The 23739-nt window shown below is 43.1% G+C and overlaps 1 protein-coding gene across 1 annotated transcript in view; it reads left to right on the top strand.

Moving 5' to 3' along the window:
* Window positions 1–23739, top strand: part of LOC128691883 (lachesin-like) — a 68485-nt gene that overhangs the window by 9560 nt on the left and 35186 nt on the right. The window contains exons 2-4 of the mRNA XM_053780847.2: window positions 12027–12157; window positions 20949–21153; window positions 21914–22066. Coding sequence (XP_053636822.1) covers window positions 12027–12157; window positions 20949–21153; window positions 21914–22066 — 489 coding nt within the window. The remainder of the gene's footprint in view (window positions 1–12026; window positions 12158–20948; window positions 21154–21913; window positions 22067–23739) is intronic.

The raw sequence follows: 23739 nt of genomic DNA, 5'->3' as shown, positions 1-23739 counted from the left end.
TAACTATGATAATCGGGAAGCCTCTGGGTGCTAAAATTGGCCTCGAAGCCCCCGTCGACTAACAGCCTATCAAGAAGAGGGTGATTATATCTGCCGTATCAGCCTATGGGTAATGAGGAGCCTCGTCCCACCGTATCAGCCTATGGGTAATAAGGAGCCTCGTCCCCCGCCGCGGATGATGGGTGTTCATAACTAAGTTATGTCTGGCTTCTGGATGAGAAGCCGTCGGCAAGAGGATCTCTGAAGATGGTATCTCCATGTAGTGAAAAACCATGTAATCCCAGACTAAAAATACAAAATGATTATAAATATGACCATAATTTTTAGAGGGTGGAAGGGTAACCCAGCGGAAGGGCTCGATCAGATGACCAAAAGCTACAGCTGTGGGTCATCATATGTGTGGAAATTGATTCCACGAAACTTTTTATATTGTAAGCATAAGGAACCCTTAACATAACCACTTGTATACAATATTTAACATTTTAGATAGATTTAAGTAGTTACACGGAGTAGATAATAAACTCAGGAGACAATAACATCGTTATAGGACCCAGGATAGTTAGAAATAGGTCAGAATATAGTAGTATAAATAGTAGCCAATAATTCCAAAATTCAAACTAAAAGTCACAATTTGCTGGCTAGTTCAACGGGATTTCAATCACCACCGAGAGAAGACGCGACACGAGTTTACAGCCAGAAACCCCTACTAGGCTGGGGACGCAGATAACCTTAAGCAGTTTCCCAAAGCATAAGGTACTCGTCCCTATCAGACCCTCTCACAGTAAGGCGAACTCTACCATTCCTAACAACATAGTCGGCCAACATTGTGGAAAAGTAGATAGCTAATCTGTGGGAGATTGTTCCTGGACACTTGGAGTGAAATGTGGTGTCCAAAGGGTCAGGGAACATTGAGCTCCTTCCAACAAGCGAGTTAAATAGCAACGCTCATCTTGCCATATAGGACAAGTGAAAATTTGTGTATGAAATAATTTCGCCAAAATCGTTCTGAACCTAACGAAAAAATATATTTCACTGTGTTTGTTTAGTTTTAAATTATTGTAAACATATCTAAAATATATTTAGTTGGGTTAGGCTAAAATAAATTGCGTTTCTTATAATAAGGTTAGGTAAGTTTTCTAAGTTCCTTTTGGTGCAAAATTATAAATTTTTACATCAACATTAATGAAAAAAATATATCTTTAAACGTATAAGAGAAAATTTTACAAAGAACTTAATTTTAAATGAGTTATTGCTAATTGACCAGTTTTACATATTCGGCACGACATATATATATATATATATATATATATATATATATATATATATATATATATATATATATATATATATATATATATAACACTGTAGTAGCCAAGGACTCGAACCCATGCTGCTTTGGCCTGCCTCATGGTGGGCGAAAACGCATGACTCCCGAATCCACTGGACTATACGATCGTATAGTTCAGTGGATAAGGGTGTCATGTTTTTTCGTCCACCATGAGGCAGGCCAAAGCAGCACGGGTTCGAGTCCTTGGCTAGTGCAGTGTTGTTATTGATCAATACCACTTGTTCGTGGTCACAATAATATATATATATATATATATATATATATATATATATATATATATATATAAGGGGTCTTGGACTGCATTACCCGTACTGGTTTAGAGCTTCTTTTTAATAAATTACAGACTTCTTGATCCAAGGAACTAGTTCCCGCTTCCTCGGATTGTACGTAATTACGTTCCAGTCCTCATCGCGTTTATCGGTTCCTCGTGGATATAATAAGCCTACTCACTAGGCCTAATATTTTCCAGACGAGAGACCACGAGGGAAATAAACCAGATGGAGGCCAGATACGTCGTATATCGTAAATAACTGTAGGGATAACTACGATACCAGGTAGAACAAAGGTGTCCCGTAGCTTGGTGGGTAGTGCACTCAGATCACACATTGAGGTCCGTGGTTCGATCCCCGGCACTGGTGGGAACGCTAAACCGTACTCACCTAATTGTGGTTGCAGGGGTCGAGACTCAGCTCCTAGCCCCGTGTTTCCTTAGGACTCTTTACTCCACATGTAAGTTCCGTCAGACATCATAATTACTGGGAACACTTGAAGTCGACCTGTACTCCCTGGAGCGCAGGCGAGAGAGATATATCATAAACTACATCTGGAAAATCCTAGAGGGGCTGATCCCAGGAAGACCCTAAGTAGGTAGACCCAGAAGTAAGTAGGTACCTGGGTGTTAGTCGATTAGTATGGATCGCATCTCGGGACAAAATTACCCTAATTTGTCAGAAATGCTCTACATAACAAGGGGCTTTCTATAGTATGTAACTAATGTCAGCTATGGTCTTTATAAGTTGTATCATATACTTGTAGAAATAAAGATTATTATTATTATTATTATTATTATTATTATTATTATTATTATTATTATTATTATTAGTAGTAGTAGTAGTAGTAGTAGTAGTAGTATAGATTCTTATGATATTATAGTGCCTGGGGTCTCTCTCTTTCTCTCTCTCTCTCTCTCTCTCTCTCTCTCTCTCTCTCTCTCTCTCTCTCTCTCTCTCTCTCTCTCTCTCTCTCTCTCTCTCTCTCTCTCTCTCTCTTACACACTTCCGTATTGTTTGTCATTCTGGTGACTGAGCAGTCTCCAGTATACCGCAGACACTGAGTATACACACAAAAGTATATACTGACCAGGATATATACACAGAACATAAGCATATATCTCTCAGGGTATTTCCACTGAGGTATCTTTCAAGATGTATACACAAAAGTATATATTTTTTGGGGTATATACATCGAGTATCTCTTAGGGTATATACACCGAGCATCTCTTAGGGTATATACACACAGTATCTCTTAGGGTATATACACCGAACATCTCTTAGGGTATATACACACAGTATCTCTTAGGGTATATACATCGAGTATCTATTAGGGTATATACACACAGTATCTCTTAGGGTATATACACCGAGTATCTCTTAGGGTATATACATCGAGTATCTATTAGGGTATATACATCGAGTATATATTAGGGTATATACACCGAGAAGGTAATATTTCAGTGTTGATCCCGGTGAGGAATTTGATCTGACTTCCTCCGATCGAATCTGGTCGCCTCCCATTTCCCCCTCTCCCCCCCCCAGGGAGCTGCATAACCCTTACGGCTTTAGCGCTCCCCCATGGATATAATGGTTGCGAGGTGATATACAGTCTTCAGTGGCCCCCCCCCCCCGTGGAGTCGATAGGCTTCAAACCTAGTGTCAGTTATTATTATTATTATTATCATTATTATTATTATGATTATGATTATTATTATTATTATTATTATTATTATTATTATTATTATTATTAAATTACACCGTCAGAAAGTCAAATATTATCAATAAAACCCGGCAGGGTAGCGTTCAATCCGGGACGGTGTGTTGTCAACTTGACAAATATTGATCCCAAGTTGTATTGCAGAACAAGGCAGTTGAGTCAAGTATAATATAGCTGTTAAATCTGGCCTCTATGCTCCTGGGACGCAAAGGTGAATGTGGTAGGCACTACGTGTCCTCCCCCAGTGCCTCGTTTGTCCTTCATGTGACCCGCTGCCAAGATAAAATACGGAAATGCCAAAGGAATAGCAAATAAGGTGTGGGAGCATGGCTAGATGGTCATATTGTGGGTGTGTGGGGGAATTTATCTTGTCATATATATATATATATATATATATATATATATATATATATATATATATATATATATATATATATATATATATATATATATATACCTGCGCAGTAAACTAGCCATTTCAGTGGCTTATTTACTGTATTCCCCATACACAAAAGGCCTAGGAACTAGGGTCCCATACTATCAGTAATAATAATTATACAGCGATAATCACCTGTGGAGTTCCACCTGTCAACTTGGTCAATCTGATCCCATACTTCTTAAAAACAGGAACCGAGCAATATAGATAAAAGCCCTAACTAACTCAAGTTTTAGTAAGTCGGTGCAGTTGTATGCAGGAGAAGACGGGCGTCTCCCTCATATCTCTTCATAACAAAAGCTATTGGGAACAGAGCTGTGTAAAATTGCTGACCCGCAACTCTCTCTCTCTCACTTTCTGGAGGGTATTGTTTTGAGGAGAGACCTACGTATATCTTTCTACTTGGTGTGTGTGGGGGTTTCAAGTCTATCGACTACACGAGGGTCATTAAGGTTGCATGTCACCTGTTCACCACCAGTGAAGGATATTTTTATGCCCTAAAATAGGGTTTATAGCCAACTCTCAAGAAATCTACACTGAGAGATATACACCACTCGGTGTGTATATCTTTGTATTATTATTGTTGTTCGTGTTGTATTTATAAGGAAGCACTTAACCCAAAAGGGTGATACAGCTCCTTGGGAATGGGAGGTAATAAGGTCTGGAGGGGCGTGACTCACATCAGTCAGCTAGCACCTGGATGACTATTACTTACTAGGGGAACAAGGTTAGTAGGTGCAAGACGTCCCATACATCTCTTGTCAGTGAAGACTTGGAGAAGTTTGTGCCGGTATGGGAGTAATAAATCATAGTTATAAACTGTAGTTCCCTTTTTCAGTGACTTCGAACTCTAATTTTCCTTAAATACATCGAGACGTAACAAAATCTTGATTTAAAATTCCAAATTATATACACTAATTTACTTGTAGAATAAATTAAGGGATAACTTTTCTATATTCTGAAAAAAATACTTTTCATATTCAGCTTCGATAAACAAGAATCGGGTTTAGCCTTATACCTTTAATATCACCTTCTTAGCATACACTAATAGGCAATGACCTTCTTGGTGTTTAAATCATGTATAAAACTTAGCTCAGGTAAGGTACCAGTATTGTTTTATTAAGTTCCGTGCCAGGGGGACGTTGCTGTTTTCTCCAGATGTACAGAACAGCACCAACTTGAGCAGGTGTTTATGAAGAGGAGTTGGTGGTCATTTCTTTGAGTGCTCGACATGCTGGTCTGTATATACCAGATATATCCTGGCTTGCTGTCAGTGGTGGAGCTTAGGTCACACCAGCCAACACCATTACCTCCCGTAACTGCGTTCGTGACAGGTTTTTTTCAGTGCCTCGAAGTCCTCTGTGTATATACACATTTGTGTACTTACACTAATACCAAAAAAAAACTAATGTTGTAATTATAACCATGATTTTGGAAGAGGTGGACCGGTAAGCCGGTGGAAGGCCTTAGTCAGATTATCAAAAGCTACAATAGTGGGTCATCACATGACTAAGACACTTGCCCTGTTTCCTCACGAACTTTATCTAACCTAATGCCAATAACTATGAACATAATTTTTAAAGGGGTAGACCGGTAAGCCAGGGGAAGGTCTCGGTCAGATGACCTGTAAAAATATGTAACGTTTACTTCCCTATGAGAAACTCTCAAGCAAGGAGTGTTGACGCCGTCCCCAAAGACACCAAATGTCTCAGCCTCACGAGGGGTTACTACAACACCTTTATGAGTAAAACTATAAACTGAAGTGCCAACCACACATTACCAGGGTCCTTTCTCATCAGTTCGCTAGAGTACCGCTAGCTGCCACTACTTTTCTAATATCCCTACTAGTTTCTACTAGAGTAGACATGTTAAAGTCTAAAACTAATTTTTTTAATTCTGTCATCAGTTCCTAACTCTCTAATTCTACCTAAAACCTGTAAGCTGTCAAATTAGTGTGAACTTATTTATGAATTCCACTGTATACTTTTTCGGAGTGGATTCTAAACGCCTCTACTGGGTGTTACAATGACCCTGTGGGATTTTGTTACAATGACCCTGTGGGATTTTGTTACAATGGCCCTGTGGGATTTTGTTACAATGGCCCTGTGGGATTTTGTTACAATGGCCCTGTGGGATTTTGTTACAATGGCCCTGTGGGATTTTGTTACAATGGCCCTGTGGGATTTTGTTACAATGACCCTGTGGGATTTTGTTACAATGGCCCTGTGGGATTTTGTTACAATGGCCCTGTGGGATTTTGTTACAATGGCCCTGTGAGATTTTGTTACAATGGCCCTGTGGGATTTTGTTACAATGGCCCTGTGGGATTTTGTTACAATGGCCCTGTGGGATTTTGTTACAATGGCCCTGTGGGATTTTGTTACAATGGCCCTGTGGGATTTTGTTACAATGGCCCTGTGGGATTTTGTTACAATGGCCCTGTGGGATTTTGTTACAATGGCCCTGTGGGATTTTGTTACAATGGCCCTGTGGGATTTTGTTACAATGACCCTGTGGGATTTTGTTACAATGGCCCTGTGGGATTTTGTTACAATGGCCCTGTGGGATTTTGCTACAATGGCCCTGTGGGATTTTGTTACAATGGCCCTGTGGGATTTTGTTACAATGGCCCTGTGGGATTTTGTTACAATGGCCCTGTGGGATTTTGTTACAATGGCCCTGTGGGATTTCGTTACAATGGCCCTGTCGGATTTTGTTACAATGGCCCTGTGGGATTTTGTTACAATGGCCCTGTGGGATTTTGTTACAATGGCCCTGTGGGATTTTGTTACAATTGCCCTGTGGGATTTTGTTACAATGGCCCTGTGGGATTTTGTTACAATGGCCCTGTGGGATTTTGTTACAATGGCCCTGTGGGATTTTGTTACAATGGCCCTGTGGGATTTTGTTACAATGGCCCTGTGGGATTTTGTTACAATGGCCCTGTGGGATTTTGTTACAATGGCCCTGTGGGATTTTGTTACAATGGCCCTGTGGGATTTTGTTACAATGGCCCTGTGGGATTTTGTTACAATGGCCCTGTGGGATTTTGTTACAATGGCCCTGTGGGATTTTGTTACAATGGCCCTGTGGGATTTTGTTACAATGGCCCTGTGGGATTTTGTTGCAATGGCCCTGTGGGATTTTGTTACAATGGCCCTGTGGGATTTTGTTACAATGGCCCTGTTGGATTTTGTTACAATGGCCCTGTGGGATTTCGTTACAATGGCCCTGTGGGATTTTGTTACAATGGCCCTGTGGGATTTTGTTACAATGGCCCTGTGGGATTTTGTTACAATGGCCCTGTGGGATTTTGTTACAATGGCCCTGTGGGATTTTGTTACAATGGCCCTGTGGGATTTTGTTACAATGGCCCTGTGGGATTTTGTTACAATGGCCCTGTGGGATTTTGTTACAATGGCCCTGTGGGATTTTGTTACAATGGCCCTGTGGGATTTTGTTACAATGGCCCTGTGGGATTTTGTTACAATGGCCCTGTGGGATTTTGTTACAATGGCCCTGTGGGATTTTGTTACAATGGCCCTGTGGGATTTTGTTACAATGGCCCTGTGGGATTTTGTTACAATGGCCCTGTGGGATTTTGTTACAATGGCCCTGTGGGATTTCGTTACAATGGCCCTGTGGGATTTTGTTACAATGGCCCTGTGGGATTTTGTTACAATGGCCCTGTGGGATTTTGCTACAATGACCCTGTTGGATTTTGTTACAATGGCCCTGTGGGATTTTGTTACAATGGCCCTGTGGGATTTTGTTACAATGGCCCTGTGAGATTTTGTTACAATGGCCCTGTGGGATTTTGTTACAATGGCCCTGTGGGATTTTGTTACAATGGCCCTGTTGGATTTTGTTACAATGGCCCTGTGGGATTTTGTTACAATGGCCCTGTGGTATTTTGTTACAATGGCCCTGTGGGATTTTGTTACAATGGCCCTGTGGGATTTTGTTACAATGGCCCTGTGGGATTTTGTTACAATGGTCCTGTGAGATTTTGTTACAATGGCCCTGTGGGATTTTGTTACAATGGCCCTGTGGGATTTTGTTACAATGGCCCTGTGGGATTTTGTTACAATGGCCCTGTTGGATTTTGTTACAATGACCCTGTGGGATTTCGTTACAATGGCCCTGTGGGATTTTGTTACAATGGCCCTGTGGGATTTTGTTACAATGGCCCTGTGGGATTTTGTTACAATGGCCCTGTGGGATTTTGTTACAATGGCCCTGTTGGATTTTGTTACAATGGCCCTGTGGGATTTCGTTACAATGGCCCTGTTGGATTTTGTTACAATGGCCCTGTGGGATTTTGTTACAATGGCCCTGTGAGATTTTGTTACAATGGCCCTGTGGGATTTTGTTACAATGGCCCTGTGGGATTTTGTTACAATGGCCCTGTGGGATTTTGTTACAATGGCCCTGTGGGATTTTGTTACAATGGCCCTGTGAGATTTTGTTACAATGGCCCTGTGGGATTTTGTTACAATGGCCCTGTGGGATTTTGTTACAATGGCCCTGTGGGATTTTGTTACAATGGCCCTGTTGGATTTTGTTACAATGGTCCTGTGGGATTTTGTTACAATGGCCCTGTGGGATTTTGTTACAATGGCCCTGTGGGATTTTGTTACAATGGCCCTGTGGGATTTTGTTACAATGGCCCTGTGGGATTTTGTTACAATGGCCCTGTGGGATTTTGTTTCAATGGCCCTGTGGGATTTCTTGAAACTCAGTAAATTCCCACACGACCAAAAGCTCCAGCTCTGGGCCATCTAAGACTCGCGTCAGGAAACACTAGTCCTGTTTCCTGGCAAATCTTATCTAATGTTTCCCCAGTCGAGGCTCATTTAACTAATAATAATAATAATAATAATAATAATAATAATAATAATAATAATAATAATAATAATAATTATTATTATTATTATTATTATTATTATTATTATTATTATTATTATTATTATTATTATAATAATAGACAATATGTATACACTGAAAAGAGTCTCTTAATGTTTATATGCTGAGTTTAATCCCTATTTTAGGGATCAAAGTATTTTTGACTGGTGGTGAACGGATTACTGTTGACCATCAAGCAGGTTACTGTTGACCATCAAACAAGTTACTGTTGACCATCAAACAGGTTACTGTTGACCATCAAGCAGGTTACTGTTGACCATCAAACAAGTTACTGTTGACCATCAAACAGGTTACTGTTGACCATCAAACAGGTTACTGTTAACCATCAAACAGGTTACTGTTGACCATCAAACAAGTTACTGTTGACCATCAAGCAGGTTACTGTTGACCATCAAGCAGGTTACTGTTGACCATCAAACAGGTTACTGTTGACCATCAAACAGGTTACTGTTGACCATCAAGCAGGTTACTGTTGACCATCAAACAAGTTACTGTTGACCATCAAACAAGTTACTGTTGACCATCAAACAGGTTACTGTTGACCATCAAACAGGTTACTGTTGACCATCAAACAGGTTACTGTTGACCATCAAACAGGTTACTGTTGACCATCAAGCAGGTTACTGTTGACCATCAAACAGGTTACTGTTGACCATCAAGCAGGTTACTGTTGACCATCAAACAAGTTACTGTTGACCATCAAACAAGTTACTGTTGACCATCAAACAGGTTACTGTTGACCATCAAACAGGTTACTGTTGACCATCAAACAAGTTACTGTTGACCATCAAACAGGTTACTGTTGACCATCAAACAGGTTACTGTTGACCATCAAGCAGGTTACTGTTGACCATCAAGCAGGTTACTGTTGACCATCAAACAGGTTACTGTTGACCATCAAGCAGGTTACTGTTGACCATCAAACAGGTTACTGTTGACCATCAAACAGGTTACTGTTGACCATCAAACAGGTTACTGTTGACCATCAAGCAGGTTACTGTTGACCATCAAGCAGGTTACTGTTGACCATCAAACAGGTTACTGTTGACCATCAAACAGGTTACTGTTAACCATCAAACAGGTTACTGTTGACCATCAAACAGGTTACTGTTAACCATCAAACAGGTTACTGTTGACCAAACAGGTTACTGTTGACCATCAAACAGGTTACTGTTGACCATCAAACAGGTTACTATTCACCACTGTTACTTAATAACCCAAGTGTAGACGATAAGCTTTAAACCCCATTAATCAAAACCAATAAATAATAATAATTAACAAACTACGGACCATTTGTAAGCCGTCGTTTAACACTGAGGCAAAACGCACTCCTCAAAACACAAGTCCTTTTCAAAAACGCACTTTTTTCTTAATATAACCTCTCCAAATTTTAAGTGTCTATATCCCCAACTTCATCACCGTCTAATATATTTTGGGGGGCTGAGTTTTTTCAACGTCCAGAGCATAATGTTATAGCCAGCCTCCCTTATCGAAGAGGTTGCCCACTTACACTGATATTTCTATAATTGTTAATTTTTGGATATTGGCGTTTTAATTTATATTTGTAATTCGACGTACAAGTATATAACTGGACAGTAATGTGTGTTGAACTAGGATTCACCTGGATAATGAGGTTTAAATCCTATTTACCAGACTAGACTTACTAAAGATTCGCCGGTATTCTCCCGGCCCGGGCCTTTTCCAAGTGGTGGCCCGGTCTTGGCTCCCTCTTTAGGGAGTATCCGAGACCTAAGTCTCCCATGGGAGGAGGCACAAGTACCTCCTCATCTTTGGGACCAACTGTCCCCAGGCCTAGCCACAAGCTAGGCCTCTCTGGTCTGCCATCCCCGCCCCAAGGAGGCTAATGGGAATGACAGTCTTGTGAGCTGCAAGCTCTGGCTCAGGCACCTACCCTGCCCTAGAAGGGCTGGGCATGGTGTCGATACCAGACTAGAGCCATTTAAGGCTACACTTAACGAATTCCCATCAGTCAAGAATAGTTTAATCCCTTAAATAGTGGATCAGGTAAGCTCCTAGCATATATACATTGGGAGAAATACATCTCTCATTGTATTTATCCTTTATCCAGCCACAAGTGTTACGTAGGAGTGTTTTGCACATATAATTTCGGTAAATATTGATTTTAAGGTCTCTAGAGTTTCTCGAAAATTTATGGTTGGTATGTTTGTAAATCTGAATTATTTGACTAATGGAGATGGTTATATACTATATTGTGAAAATCGGAGGAAAATAATGGTTACACCTGGAGGGTGTTCCGGGGGGGTCAGCGCCCCCGTGGCCCGGTCCAAGACCAGGCCTCGTGGTGGATCAGGGCCTGATCAACCAGCCTGTTACTGCTGGCCGCACGTAAACCAACCTATGAACCACAGCCGGATGGTCAAGTACTGACTTAATTAAAAGTGTCTGTCCAGCTTCTTGAAGATATCCAGGGGTCTATTGGTAATCCCCCTTATGTATGCTGGGAGGCAGTGAACAGTCTTGGGCCCTTGACACTTAGTGTTGTCTCTTAGTGTACTCATATCGTCCCTGCTTTTCACTGAGGTGATATTGCACTAATATCCCGCTAAGATTTTTCCAAGTGTATCTTATCATGTATCTCTCTCGCCTGTGTTCCAGGGAGTACAGGTCAAGGAATTTCAACTGTTCTCAGTAGTTTACGTGTTTGGGGTATATATTTTTGCCTTAAGAACAAATATTACAAAAAAAAATCCTTGTTTAACTATTGTAACTAATGTAACCCAGCCTCGTCCTGCCCAATGTAACACATCCCAGCATAACCCAATCCAGCCCTACCCAACGTTATCCATCCCAGCCCTACCCAGTGTAACCCAACCTAACCCAATGTTCATTTAGTCATCAAGAAATACGTTTTAGTATTGGAACTGTTTACATCACTGGACCGGCCAGTCACGTGCGCTGATTGTCCCGGCGTATAATTTACCTCATACACTCTACCTCCCATAAAATAATATATATTTTCACAAATTTTTCCCCTCACATAAAAGAGCATTGCACAAAATACTATAGCTATTTTTGTCGGGTTATGCATAGATTCCTTGTGTTACAGAAATGAAAATAAAGGATTAATTCTTTGGAACCTCTCATTTCAACATTATCATTAGTTTTTTAAATACGATACTATCCCTGTAAGTTTGTGTTTAATATAATAGTCTCCCATGTTGTTGATTTACTTTTTTTTTTTAAATATAATAGTCTCCCCTGCATGTTAGCTTTTAAAATAAGTTTGTCTTGCAGGTTTAGCGTTATTTTGGTGAAAATAATGATAATGAGGGAGTTGGATTGCAGATGAGGCGGCCACCAGACTAGGGATGAGTCCCGCTCCGCCTAAGTTCGTCCATCCTGCCCATAATGTGACTGTAGTGGAGGGTCAGGAGGTCACTCTCATGTGCTCAGTCACCAACCTACATGGATATAAGGTCAGTTCAGACACTCCGGATCGACACCATGCCTAACCCTTCTAGGGTAGGGTAGGTGCCTGAGCCCGAGCCTTTAGCCCGAGCCTTTAGCTCATAAGACTGTCATTCCCATGTGCCCCCTTGGGGCGGGGATGGCAGACCAGAGAGGCCTAGCTTGTGGCTAGGCCTGGGGACAGTCGGTCCCAAAGATGAGGAGGTACTTATGCCTCCTCCCATGGGAGACTTAGGTCTCAGACACTCCCTAAAGAGGGAGCCAAGGCCGGGCTACCACTTGGAAAAGGCCCGGGCCGGGAGAATACCGGCGAATCTTTAATAATAATAGAATAATATTACCCATGGTCTTTTAAAGAGTGAAGGAGTAAGCCAGCGGAAGGCCTCGGTCAGATAACCAAAAGTCCCAGCTGTGAGTCATATGACTAAAACCCGCGTCAGGAAAGACTTGTCCTCTTTCCTGACGACACTTGTTGCTAGATAATGGCGTAAGTCAACGAGTGGAAATAGACACTGGTAGCAGAGAACCCGTATATTATTTATTACAAGGGGTCGCCTAAGGCTAGTCTTAAAGTATACAGGAATAAAAATTAACACCAGGAGGTCAGGTTCGGAGAACGACAGGTTGAAGATGATAGACGAGGGCGGGGCTGTGGTGGCATATTTATAATAATAATAATAATAATAATAATAATAATAATAATAATAATAATAATAATAATAATAATAATAATATCTTTATTTCCACATGTACAAGGTATACAGACCATAGCTGACATCAGTGACATACTACTATATAGAAAGTCACTTGTTATGCTGAGCATTTCCCGCAAATTAGATCATTTTGTCCCAGGATGCGACCCACACCAGTCGACTGACACCCAGGTAAATATTTTACTGCTAGGTGAACAAGGACAGCAAGTGTCTTAAGGAAACACATCCTATGTTTGTCAGCCTTACCGGGGGGTCGATCCCCGTACCTCAGTGTGTGAGCCGAGTGCGCTAGCGATTGGATTAGCTAATGTATACACTGTTGTTCTGTGCGATGGTATTAGTGAGGTGAACAGTGGTTAAAGAATAAACAGGAACAATACTGTGACTGGAACAATACACACATAATTCGCACATATACTAATCAATGGTCCAAGTCGGACCCAAATGTCAACATATATTTTAGTCTCCCATGTGCGGGTTATTTGTGTACTCAATTATGGCTGTTTTTTGGTCATCATAGGGGAACGCTAAGCCCGTAGGGATTATACAGCGCCTGTGAGGGAGGGGGGATGGAAGGCATTCGGACTCAATTCAGGTAATTGGAGCATAGATCACTAGATTAAGAACTCCTTGGTAGCATCAAGGAACCCGGTGGCTAAAGCTCTCGTTTGACACACGGCGTGCCTGGGTTCGATTCCCTGCGGGATGGAAACATTTTGACGTGTTTCCATACACCTGTTGTCATGTTCACCTAGCAGCAAATAGGTACCTGGGTCTTAGTCGACTGGGTCGCATCCTGGGGGACAAGATTGAGGACCCCAATGGAAATAAGTTTGACAGTCCTCGATGACGCACTGACTTTCTTGGGTTGTCCTGGATGGCTAACCCACCGGGGTTAAAAATCCGAGGAAAATCTTATCTTATAACCTCGCCTTGTTCTCGTAGTGTAGCCGTTGTGCTCTCCCTCAGCCCATGATGTTTGTAAGTTGTGAGCCCAGACCTGCCTAGCATGGGCCAGTAGGCTTGCGGCAGTGCTCCTTTCTTATGCACTTATATAATGTTAGGTAAAAGGACACAAGTGCAACTAATGTGACATTTTATTGTGGCAACGTTTCGCTCTCCAGGAGCTTTGTCAAGTGTAACGGCTTGACAACGCTGCAGAGCGAAACGTTGCCACCATAAAATGTTACATTAGTTGCACGTATGTCCTTTTACCTAACATTGTGTCGGCAGTTCCACCAACATTATTCGTACGTCATGTTGGTGCTATAATGCTCAGGAGTATTCGTGTTCCCGAGGGCGTCTGAAGATCTCAACTTGTCTCTCCGACAACTTTCCACACGGTATGTTGTACACTTTTTTCAGTTAGTTACCATTTTGTCCTAGGCACATGTCGGTTGGACACTAGGCTTGTGTGTGTCTGTGTGCGTGTGTTGTGTGTGTAGCTTTGGGATCCAAGGCCTCGGGCCTCTGGTAATCTCATTGATAATTTTGGTAGTTAGGACGGCCACGTCTGTCTGTCCTTGGGAGTTGGGCGATGGTAATACCAGTTTGTCTGTGGGGAGCATTGTTTGTTTATCAACACTGGTATCCTGTTTGATTTTGCTGTATATGGGAACTTTAAGGTGACAAATACCTCCTCAATATGCCTTTGTTTTTCCTGAAAGATATTCGTCCTTGTAAATTCGAAATGCTCGTAGGATGAGAAACATGGTACCTCCTTTGTTTACCTTGTAAATTCAGAATGCTCGTAGGATGAGAAACATGGTAACTCCTTTGTTTACCTTGTAAATTCAGAATGCTCGTAGGATGAGAAACATGGTAACTCCTCCTTTGTTTACCTTGTAAATTCGAAATGATCGTAGGATGAGAAACATGGTAACTCCTTTGTTTACCTTGTAAATTCGAAATGAACGTAGGAGTTTACCTGGAGAGAGTTCCGGGGGTCAACGCCCCCGCGGCCCGGTCTGTGACCAGGATGAGAAACATGGTAGCTCCTTTGTTTAAGATCATTGTGGAAGTAGTAACATACTAGTCATCCTTATTGGTAGGTTTAATGCCTACTTTGTGTTTAATTAAAATCATTCCTGACGAGTAAGACACCCAAAAAATGTATCTAGCCATCTCTTCCATCTTCTTGTGTGGAGGAGTCAGTCGTGTTGAGTCTGAACCGAGTGAAATATGAGAGGAAATATTTTTCATTTGTTCTTGAGCATACCAATATATTTATCACGTCAAGAGGAGTGATAGCCTGTTATTAACATTAACACAAAAGCGGCAAATGTAATATCTATTTACAAGGCAGGTGACAGGTCCTTGGCTTCGAACTATAGACCAATAAGCCTTACCTCCATAGTGGGAAAATTTATGGAATCAATAATTGCCGAAGCAATTCGTAGCCATCTTGACAGGCACAGATTGATTAATGAATCTCAACACGGTTTTACAAAGGGGCGTTCCTGTCTTACGAATTTACTAACTTTTTTCACTAAGGTGTTTGAGGAGGTAGATCATGGTAATGAATATGATATTGTGTATATGGACTTCAGTAAGGCTTTCGATAGACTTCCACACCAGAGGCTTTTGAGGAAACTTAGGGCACACGGAATAGGAGGAGAAATTTTTTCCTGGGTACAGGCATGGCTGACAAATAGACAGCAGAGAGTTTGCATAAATGGGGAGAAATCAGAATGGGGGCACGTCACAAGCGGTGTTCCTCAGGGGTCAGTGTTGGGCCCGTTGTTGTTCACAATTTACATAAACGACATAGATGAGGGAATAAATAGCGACATAAGCAAATTTGCTGATGACACCAAAATAGGCCGTCCAATTCATTCTAATGAGGACACTAGAGCACTCCAGGATGATTTGAATAGACTGATGCAGTGGTCGGTGAAGTGGCAGATGCAGTTTAATATTGACAAATGCAAAGTTCTAAATGTTGGACAGGTAAATAACCATGCCACATATAAACTAAATAATGTAGATCTTAATACTACTGATTGCGAAAAGGATTTAGGAGTTCTGGTTAGCAGTAATTTAAAACCAAGACAACAGTGCATTAGTGTTCGCAATAAAGCTAACAGAATCCTTGGCTTCATATCTAGAAGTATAAATAATAGAAGTCCTCAGGTTGTTCTTCAACTCTATATATCCTTGGTTAGGCTTCATTTAGATTATGCTGCTCAATTCTGGTCACCGTATTACAGAATGGATATAAATGCTCTGGAAAACGTACAGAGGAGGATGACAAAGATGATCCCATGTATCAGAAATCTTCCCTATACCTACCTACCTGGAGTCTGCCTGGAGGGCATTCCGGGGATCAACGTCCCCGCGGCCCGGTCCACGACCAGGCCTCCCGGTGGATCAGGGCCTGATCAACGAGGCTGTTACTGCTGGCCGCACGTAATCTAACGTACGAACCACAGCCCGGCTGATCCGGCACTGTCTTTAGGTATCTGTCCATCTCCCTCTTGAAGACAACCAGGAATCTTCCCGTAATGCTCCTTATTGCTGGTGGGAGGCTGTTGAACAGTCTTGGGCCCCGGACACTTATTGTGTTTTCTCTTAGTGTACCAGTGACGCCCCTACTTTTCACTGGGGGTATGCTGAATCTGCACTCTCTCGAAAGGCGTAGAATTAGGGGGGATATGATCGAGGTGTATAAATGGAAAACAGGAATAAATAAAGGGGATGTAAATAGCGTGCTGAAAATTTCCAGCCAAGACAGGACTCGCAGCAATGGTTTCAAGTTGGAAAAGTTCAGATTCAGGAAGGATATAGGAAAGTACTGGTTTGGTAATAGAGTTGTGGATGAGTGGAACAAACTCCCTAGTACAGTAATTGAGGCTAAAATGTTGTGTAGTTTTAAAAATAGGTTAGATAAATACATGAGTGGGTGTGAGTTGGACCTGACTAGCTTGTGCTGCTGGGTCTGGTACAGTGCTCCATCCTTGAGTGGAGATGATCAGACTGGGTGGCTCATTGGGCTAATCCGGGGGGGGGGGACATGGACCTGCTCCGCATGGGTCAGTAGGCCTGTTGCAGTGTTCCTTCTTTCTTATGTTCTTATGTTTTTATGTAATACGATGAAACTAGCAATGGAAACTTAACATGTATTAGGTTAGGTTCGGTTCGTCAGAAAACAGGACAAATATTTCCTGACGCGGGTCTTAGTCAGATGATAACCCGCCTTTGGAGCTTTTGGTCATCTGACCGAGGCCTTCCACTGGCTTACCGGTCCACCCCTTTAAAAATTAAGGCCATTTATAACCATTATTTATACACTTAACATGCATAAACACAAACACACAAATATTCATACACAGTTATTCATAGATATATACTAGGGATACCCAGAGACTTTATATTAAGTTCGTCAATAATATCACCTTTTTTCCTGCAACTTAACCATATTTTCTAGGACTAACATTTATAATTTATTATTTATCAAAGTAGAAAGAGATGCAGAGAATAAACAATAAGATGATAATAAGAGAGGAAGGAAAAAACTAGTGGGAGATAATTTTTGACATTCTACAGGAATTCCTGACATTTCACATCGATTTTCCAGATGTCACATTAGTGATTAACGATGATAATAAATATTCCATATTATTGGCGCTGGACTTTAAATATTGACGTTTATCACCATTAAGTTTTTAATATGTCAAAATGTCTCATTTTTTTTTTCCTGGTAAGGCGGCATTTTCTCCGTTTTTCCGAAATCTGATAATCGTTGATACTGATATGATAGATAAAACTAATTGTATATATTGTGATAAACGTAGGTGTAATATTCGTCAGGAAACAGGATAAGTGTTTCCTGACGAAGGTCTTAGGTTTCCTGACGAAGGTCTTGGGTTTCCTGACGAAGGTCTTGGGTTTCCTGACGAAGGTCTTGGGTTTCCTGACGAAGGTCTTAGGTTTCCTGACGAAGGTCTTAGGTTTCCTGACGAAGGTCTTAGGTTTCCTGACGAAGGTCTTGGGTTTCCTGACGAAGGTCTTAGGTTTCCTGACGAAGGTCTTAGGTTTCCTGACGAAGGTCTTAGGTTTCCTGACGAAGGTCTTAGGTTTCCTGACGAAGGTCTTAGGTTTCCTGACGAAGGTCTTGGGTTTCCTGACGAAGGTCTTGGGTTTCCTGACGAAGGTCTTGGGTTTCCTGACGAAGGTCTTGGGTTTCCTGACGAAGGTCTTGGGTTTCCTGACGAAGGTCTTGGGTTTCCTGACGAAGGTCTTGGGTTTCCTGACGAAGGTCTTGGGTTTCCTGACGAAGGTCTTGGGTTTCCTGACGAAGATCTTAGGTTTCCTGACGAAGATCTTAGGTTTCCTGACGAAGGTCTTAGGTTTCCTGACGAAGGTCTTAGGTTTCCTGACGAAGGTCTTAGGTTTCCTGACGAAGGTCTTAGGTTTCCTGACGAAGGTCTTAGGTTTCCTGACGAAGGTCTTAGGTTTCCTGACGAAGGTCTTAGGTTTCCTGACGAAGGTCTTAGGTTTCCTGACGAAGGTCTTGGGTTTCCTGACGAAGGTCTTGGGTTTCCTGACGAAGGTCTTGGGTTTCCTGACGAAGGTCTTGGGTTTCCTGACGAAGGTCTTGGGTTTCCTGACGAAGGTCTTGGGTTTCCTGACGAAGGTCTTGGGTTTCCTGACGAAGGTCTTAGGTTTCCTGACGAAGGTCTTAGGTTTCCTGACGAAGGTCTTGGGTTTCCTGACGAAGGTCTTGGGTTTCCTGACGAAGGTCTTGGGTTTCCTGACGAAGGTCTTGGGTTTCCTGACGAAGGTCTTGGGTTTCCTGACGAAGGTCTTGGGTTTCCTGACGAAGGTCTTGGGTTTCCTGACGAAGGTCTTGGGTTTCCTGACGAAGGTCTTGGGTTTCCTGACGAAGGTCTTGGGTTTCCTGACGAAGGTCTTGGGTTTCCTGACGAAGGTCTTGGGTTTCCTGACGAAGGTCTTGGGTTTCCTGACGAAGGTCTTGGGTTTCCTGACGAAGGTCTTGGGTTTCCTGACGAAGGTCTTGGGTTTCCTGACGAAGGTCTTGGGTTTCCTGACGAAGGTCTTGGGTTTCCTGACGAAGGTCTTGGGTTTCCTGACGAAGGTCTTGGGTTTCCTGACGAAGGTCTTGGGTTTCCTGACGAAGGTCTTGGGTTTCCTGACGAAGGTCTTGGGTTTCCTGACGAAGGTCTTGGGTTTCCTGACGAAGGTCTTGGGTTTCCTGACGAAGGTCTTGGGTTTCCTGACGAAGGTCTTGGGTTTCCTGACGAAGGTCTTGGGTTTCCTGACGAAGGTCTTGGGTTTCCTGACGAAGGTCTTGGGTTTCCTGACGAAGGTCTTGGGTTTCCTGACGAAGGTCTTGGGTTTCCTGACGAAGGTCTTGGGTTTCCTGACGAAGGTCTTGGGTTTCCTGACGAAGGTCTTGGGTTTCCTGACGAAGGTCTTGGGTTTCCTGACGAAGGTCTTGGGTTTCCTGACGAAGGTCTTGGGTTTCCTGACGAAGGTCTTGGGTTTCCTGACGAAGGTCTTGGGTTTCCTGACGAAGGTCTTGGGTTTCCTGACGAAGGTCTTGGGTTTCCTGACGAAGGTCTTGGGTTTCCTGACGAAGGTCCTGGGTTTCCTGACGAAGGTCCTGGGTTTCCTGACGAAGGTCCTGGGTTTCCTGACGAAGGTCCTGGGTTTCCTGACGAAGGCCTTGGGTTTCCTGACGAAGGCCTTGGGTTTCCTGACGAAGGCCTTGGGTTTCCTGACGAAGGTCTTGGGTTTCCTGACGAAGGTCTTGGGTTTCCTGACGAAGGTCTTGGGTTTCCTGACGAAGGTCTTGGGTTTCCTGACGAAGGTCTTGGGTTTCCTGACGAAGGTCTTGGGTTTCCTGACGAAGGTCTTGGGTTTCCTGACGAAGGTCTTGGGTTTCCTGACGAAGGTCTTGGGTTTCCTGACGAAGGTCTTGGGTTTCCTGACGAAGGTCTTGGGTTTCCTGACGAAGGTCTTGGGTTTCCTGACGAAGGTCTTGGGTTTCCTGACGAAGGTCTTGGGTTTCCTGACGAAGGTCTTGGGTTTCCTGACGAAGGTCTTGGGTTTCCTGACGAAGGTCTTGGGTTTCCTGACGAAGGTCTTGGGTTTCCTGACGAAGGTCTTGGGTTTCCTGACGAAGGTCTTGGGTTTCCTGACGAAGGTCTTGGGTTTCCTGACGAAGGTCTTGGGTTTCCTGACGAAGGTCTTGGGTTTCCTGACGAAGGTCTTGGGTTTCCTGACGAAGGTCTTGGGTTTCCTGACGAAGGTCTTGGGTTTCCTGACGAAGGTCTTGGGTTTCCTGACGAAGGTCTTGGGTTTCCTGACGAAGGTCTTGGGTTTCCTGACGAAGGTCTTGGGTTTCCTGACGAAGGTCTTGGGTTTCCTGACGAAGGTCTTGGGTTTCCTGACGAAGGTCTTGGGTTTCCTGACGAAGGTCTTGGGTTTCCTGACGAAGGTCTTGGGTTTCCTGACGAAGGTCTTGGGTTTCCTGACGAAGGTCTTGGGTTTCCTGACGAAGGTCTTGGGTTTCCTGACGAAGGTCTTGGGTTTCCTGACGAAGGTCTTGGGTTTCCTGACGAAGGTCTTGGGTTTCCTGACGAAGGTCTTGGGTTTCCTGACGAAGGTCTTGGGTTTCCTGACGAAGGTCTTGGGTTTCCTGACGAAGGTCTTAGGTTTCCTGTTTGTATATGTATGTGTATGTATGTGTCAGCACAAGTAACCTGCACATCAAACCATACCCCGGCCGGGATTGAACCCGCGGTCAGAGAGTCTCAAAACTCCAGACCGTCGCGTTAGCCACTAGACCAGCTAGCGACTGTCTGGAGTTTTGAGACTCTCTGACCGCGGGTTCAATCCCGGCCGGGGTATGGTTTGTTTGCAATCGTGTCCTTACGATTTCGTGAGTCAACCTGCATATAGTAGAGAGAAGCTTACGACAATGTATTGGTCCGACTTGGACCATTTACGAAGTCCAAGTCGGACCGAAGCGTCGTCATAAGGTCTTCTCTCCTATGTACGGGTTATTTGTGTATTGTTCTAGTCACGGTATTGTGTTTTTTTTTTTTATTTGTGTCAGCAGCTAGCGTGGGTACACGAGGAGACACAATCCATCCTGAGCATAGGTCGTCAGCTCTACACCAACACTCCCAGGCTCTCCCTCCACGCTGACCACCACTCAGCTGGGCTGACACTCTCACCAGTGTTGTCTGTTGATCGTGGCTGGTATATGTGTCAGCTTAACACGGAACCTATGACCTTCTCCAGGAGCTACTTGCAGGTGCTAGGTAAGTTTATTTAGGTACGAGTACACGTAAGTACAATTATTATACCTAGTAACATATTGCAGATTTCGTGAACAAGCGATACAAGATGGAAGACAGTCACAGGAGGTTGAATGATAGTTCTAGGTCTTTAGTATTGCAATCAGCACATCATTAGGAGCTTGCAATGTTGCAGAAATAAGAAAGAAGTCCAGGCAAATTCGTTCAAGGGAACGACTCTAGCTAGAGTCATTTCCCTGAATGAATCTACCTGGACTTCCTATTCATTTCTGCAGCATTGCAAGCTCCTGATGATGTGTCGATTGCAACACGAAAGGCCTAGAGTCATCATTCAACTCCCCCTGTGATTGTTTTGTAACATGTGTAAATTACTAAGGATAACCCCCCCCAAAAAAGTCAAAGTGGCTTACTTCCACTGGGATCCTTATAGACGCGACCCCACAGGGCTGTTTACTGGCTCCTTGTGTAATAACTCGATATTTGTACTGTAAATTTAGATAAGTTGTTTCAACGCTTTTGTAAATATAACATAAATATAAGTATAATAATAATATTAGTACTAGTATTATTACTTCGTAAAATCTCCTAAGAAAAATTAAAATGGCAAGTATAATTACGAATCTCAAATTTTTATGAACGTCAGGAGTTACCTAGGCTACCAACATGGCCGAAATTAGACCCACGTCAGGAAACACTTGTCCTGTTTCCTGACGAACCTATCCTAAGAAAATTTGTGTTTTTCTTGTTCCCGACGGATCATCAGTGCCGCCTACGCTGGAGGAATGGTCTGGTTCTTATGTGGAAGTGAGGGAAGGGGCGGCAGTGAGACTGACCTGTAGGGCCAGGGCCTTCCCACCAGCCCTCACGACGTGGAAGAGGGCTGACGCAGGTCCCATCTTCAGGTCGCCTCGTACAGGTCAGTCCAGGTTCTTCAGGACTCTAGGTTCTTCAGGTCGCCTCGTACAAGTCAGTCCAGGTTCTTCAGGACTCTAGGTTCTTCAAGTCACCGCGTACAGGTCAGTCCAGGTTCTTCACGTCGACGCGTACAGGTCAATCCAGATTCATGTTAGTAGGTTCCTCAGATCATCTCGTCCGAACTCTTCAGGTCACTTATTATTATTATTATTATTATTATTATTATTATTATTATTATTATTATTATTATTATTATTATTAAATATTCGCCGGTATTCTCCCGGCCCGGGCCTTTTCCAAGTGGTGGCCCGGCCTTGGCTCCCTCTCTAGGGAGTATCTGAGACCTAAGTCTCCCATGGGAGGAGGCACAAATACCCCCTCATCTTTGGAACCAACTGTCCCCAGACCTAGCCACAAGCTAGGATTCTCTGGTCTGTCATCCCCGCCCCAAGGAGGCTAATGGGAATGACAGTCTTGTGAGCTGCAAGCTCTGGCTCAGGCACCTACCCTGCCCTAGAAGGGCTGGACATGGTGTCGATTTCAGGTCACGGTATGCAGGTCAGTTAAGGTTTACCAGGGAAATGTGTCTAGCCGCTAGTGGAGAATTTTATATAATTACGATATACCTATTATTTGCCAGCTGCGAACCCTACGGGTTTAGCGTTTTCCCATAAATGTAAGTATAATTGTTTAAGGTAAATTGTAACGTAATACATATCCTCAGTTTTGCTATTGTTAGGCAGTGATTTCATTTCATTCAAGGGGAAACGCCAAACCCGTAAGGGTCATGCAGAGCATGGGGAATTGGTGGACTGCTCCATTTCCCTGGATCAAGAGACTGTAAGTGGCATCATTGTAACCCTTCGCAGGGTATGACACGATATAATTGCATATATCGATATATTGCGTATTAGAAGTGTTTTGTTTGTCAGGAAAACGGGAAAACTGTACCCTGGTGCCTGTCATGGTAATACTGTCATGGACAGATACCTAAAGTCGGTGCCGGATCAGCCGGGCTGTGGCTCGTACGTCTGACTGCGTGCGGCCAGCAGTAACAGCCTAGTTGATCAGGCCCTGATCCATCGGGAGGCCTGGTCATGGACCGGGCCGCGGGGGCGTTGATCCCCGGAATAACCTCCAGGTAACCTCCAGGTACACGATGTTTACTGCCTCTTAGTCATCGGTGATAACTGTAACGGTGTTCCGTAGCTCGAATGCTAGCGCACTCGGCTCACACTGAGGTCCGTGGTTCGATCCCCGGTTCACCTATCAGTGAATTAGGTACCAGATTCTTAGTGGACTGGTGTGGGTCGCATCCTGGGACAAAATTTATCTAATTTGCGGGAAATGCTCTGCATAACAAGTGACTTTCTATATAATAGTATGTCATTGATGTCAGCTATGGTCTGTATACCTTGTATATGTACTGGTAGAAATAAAGATTATTATTATTATTGTTATTATTATTATGATTATTATTATTATTATATACGCTGATAGCTTTACATCCGTTGTAGGGATAAAAAATATTCTTGACTGGTGGTAAACAAGGTGACAGGCAGTCTTAATGACCCTCGTGTAGTCGATAGATTTCAAACCCCATTAATCAGCCACCCCATGGTCAGACGTGAGGGGGTCAGAAAGCGAACAAGAAGCAACAGACACATTGTGTAT

Source organism: Cherax quadricarinatus, chromosome 75, assembly GCF_038502225.1.
Source record: "Cherax quadricarinatus isolate ZL_2023a chromosome 75, ASM3850222v1, whole genome shotgun sequence".
NCBI classification, from domain to species: domain Eukaryota; kingdom Metazoa; phylum Arthropoda; class Malacostraca; order Decapoda; family Parastacidae; genus Cherax; species Cherax quadricarinatus.
The sequence above is the reverse complement of the archived record's forward strand: the minus strand, read 5'-3'. Positions and strand labels throughout refer to the sequence as shown.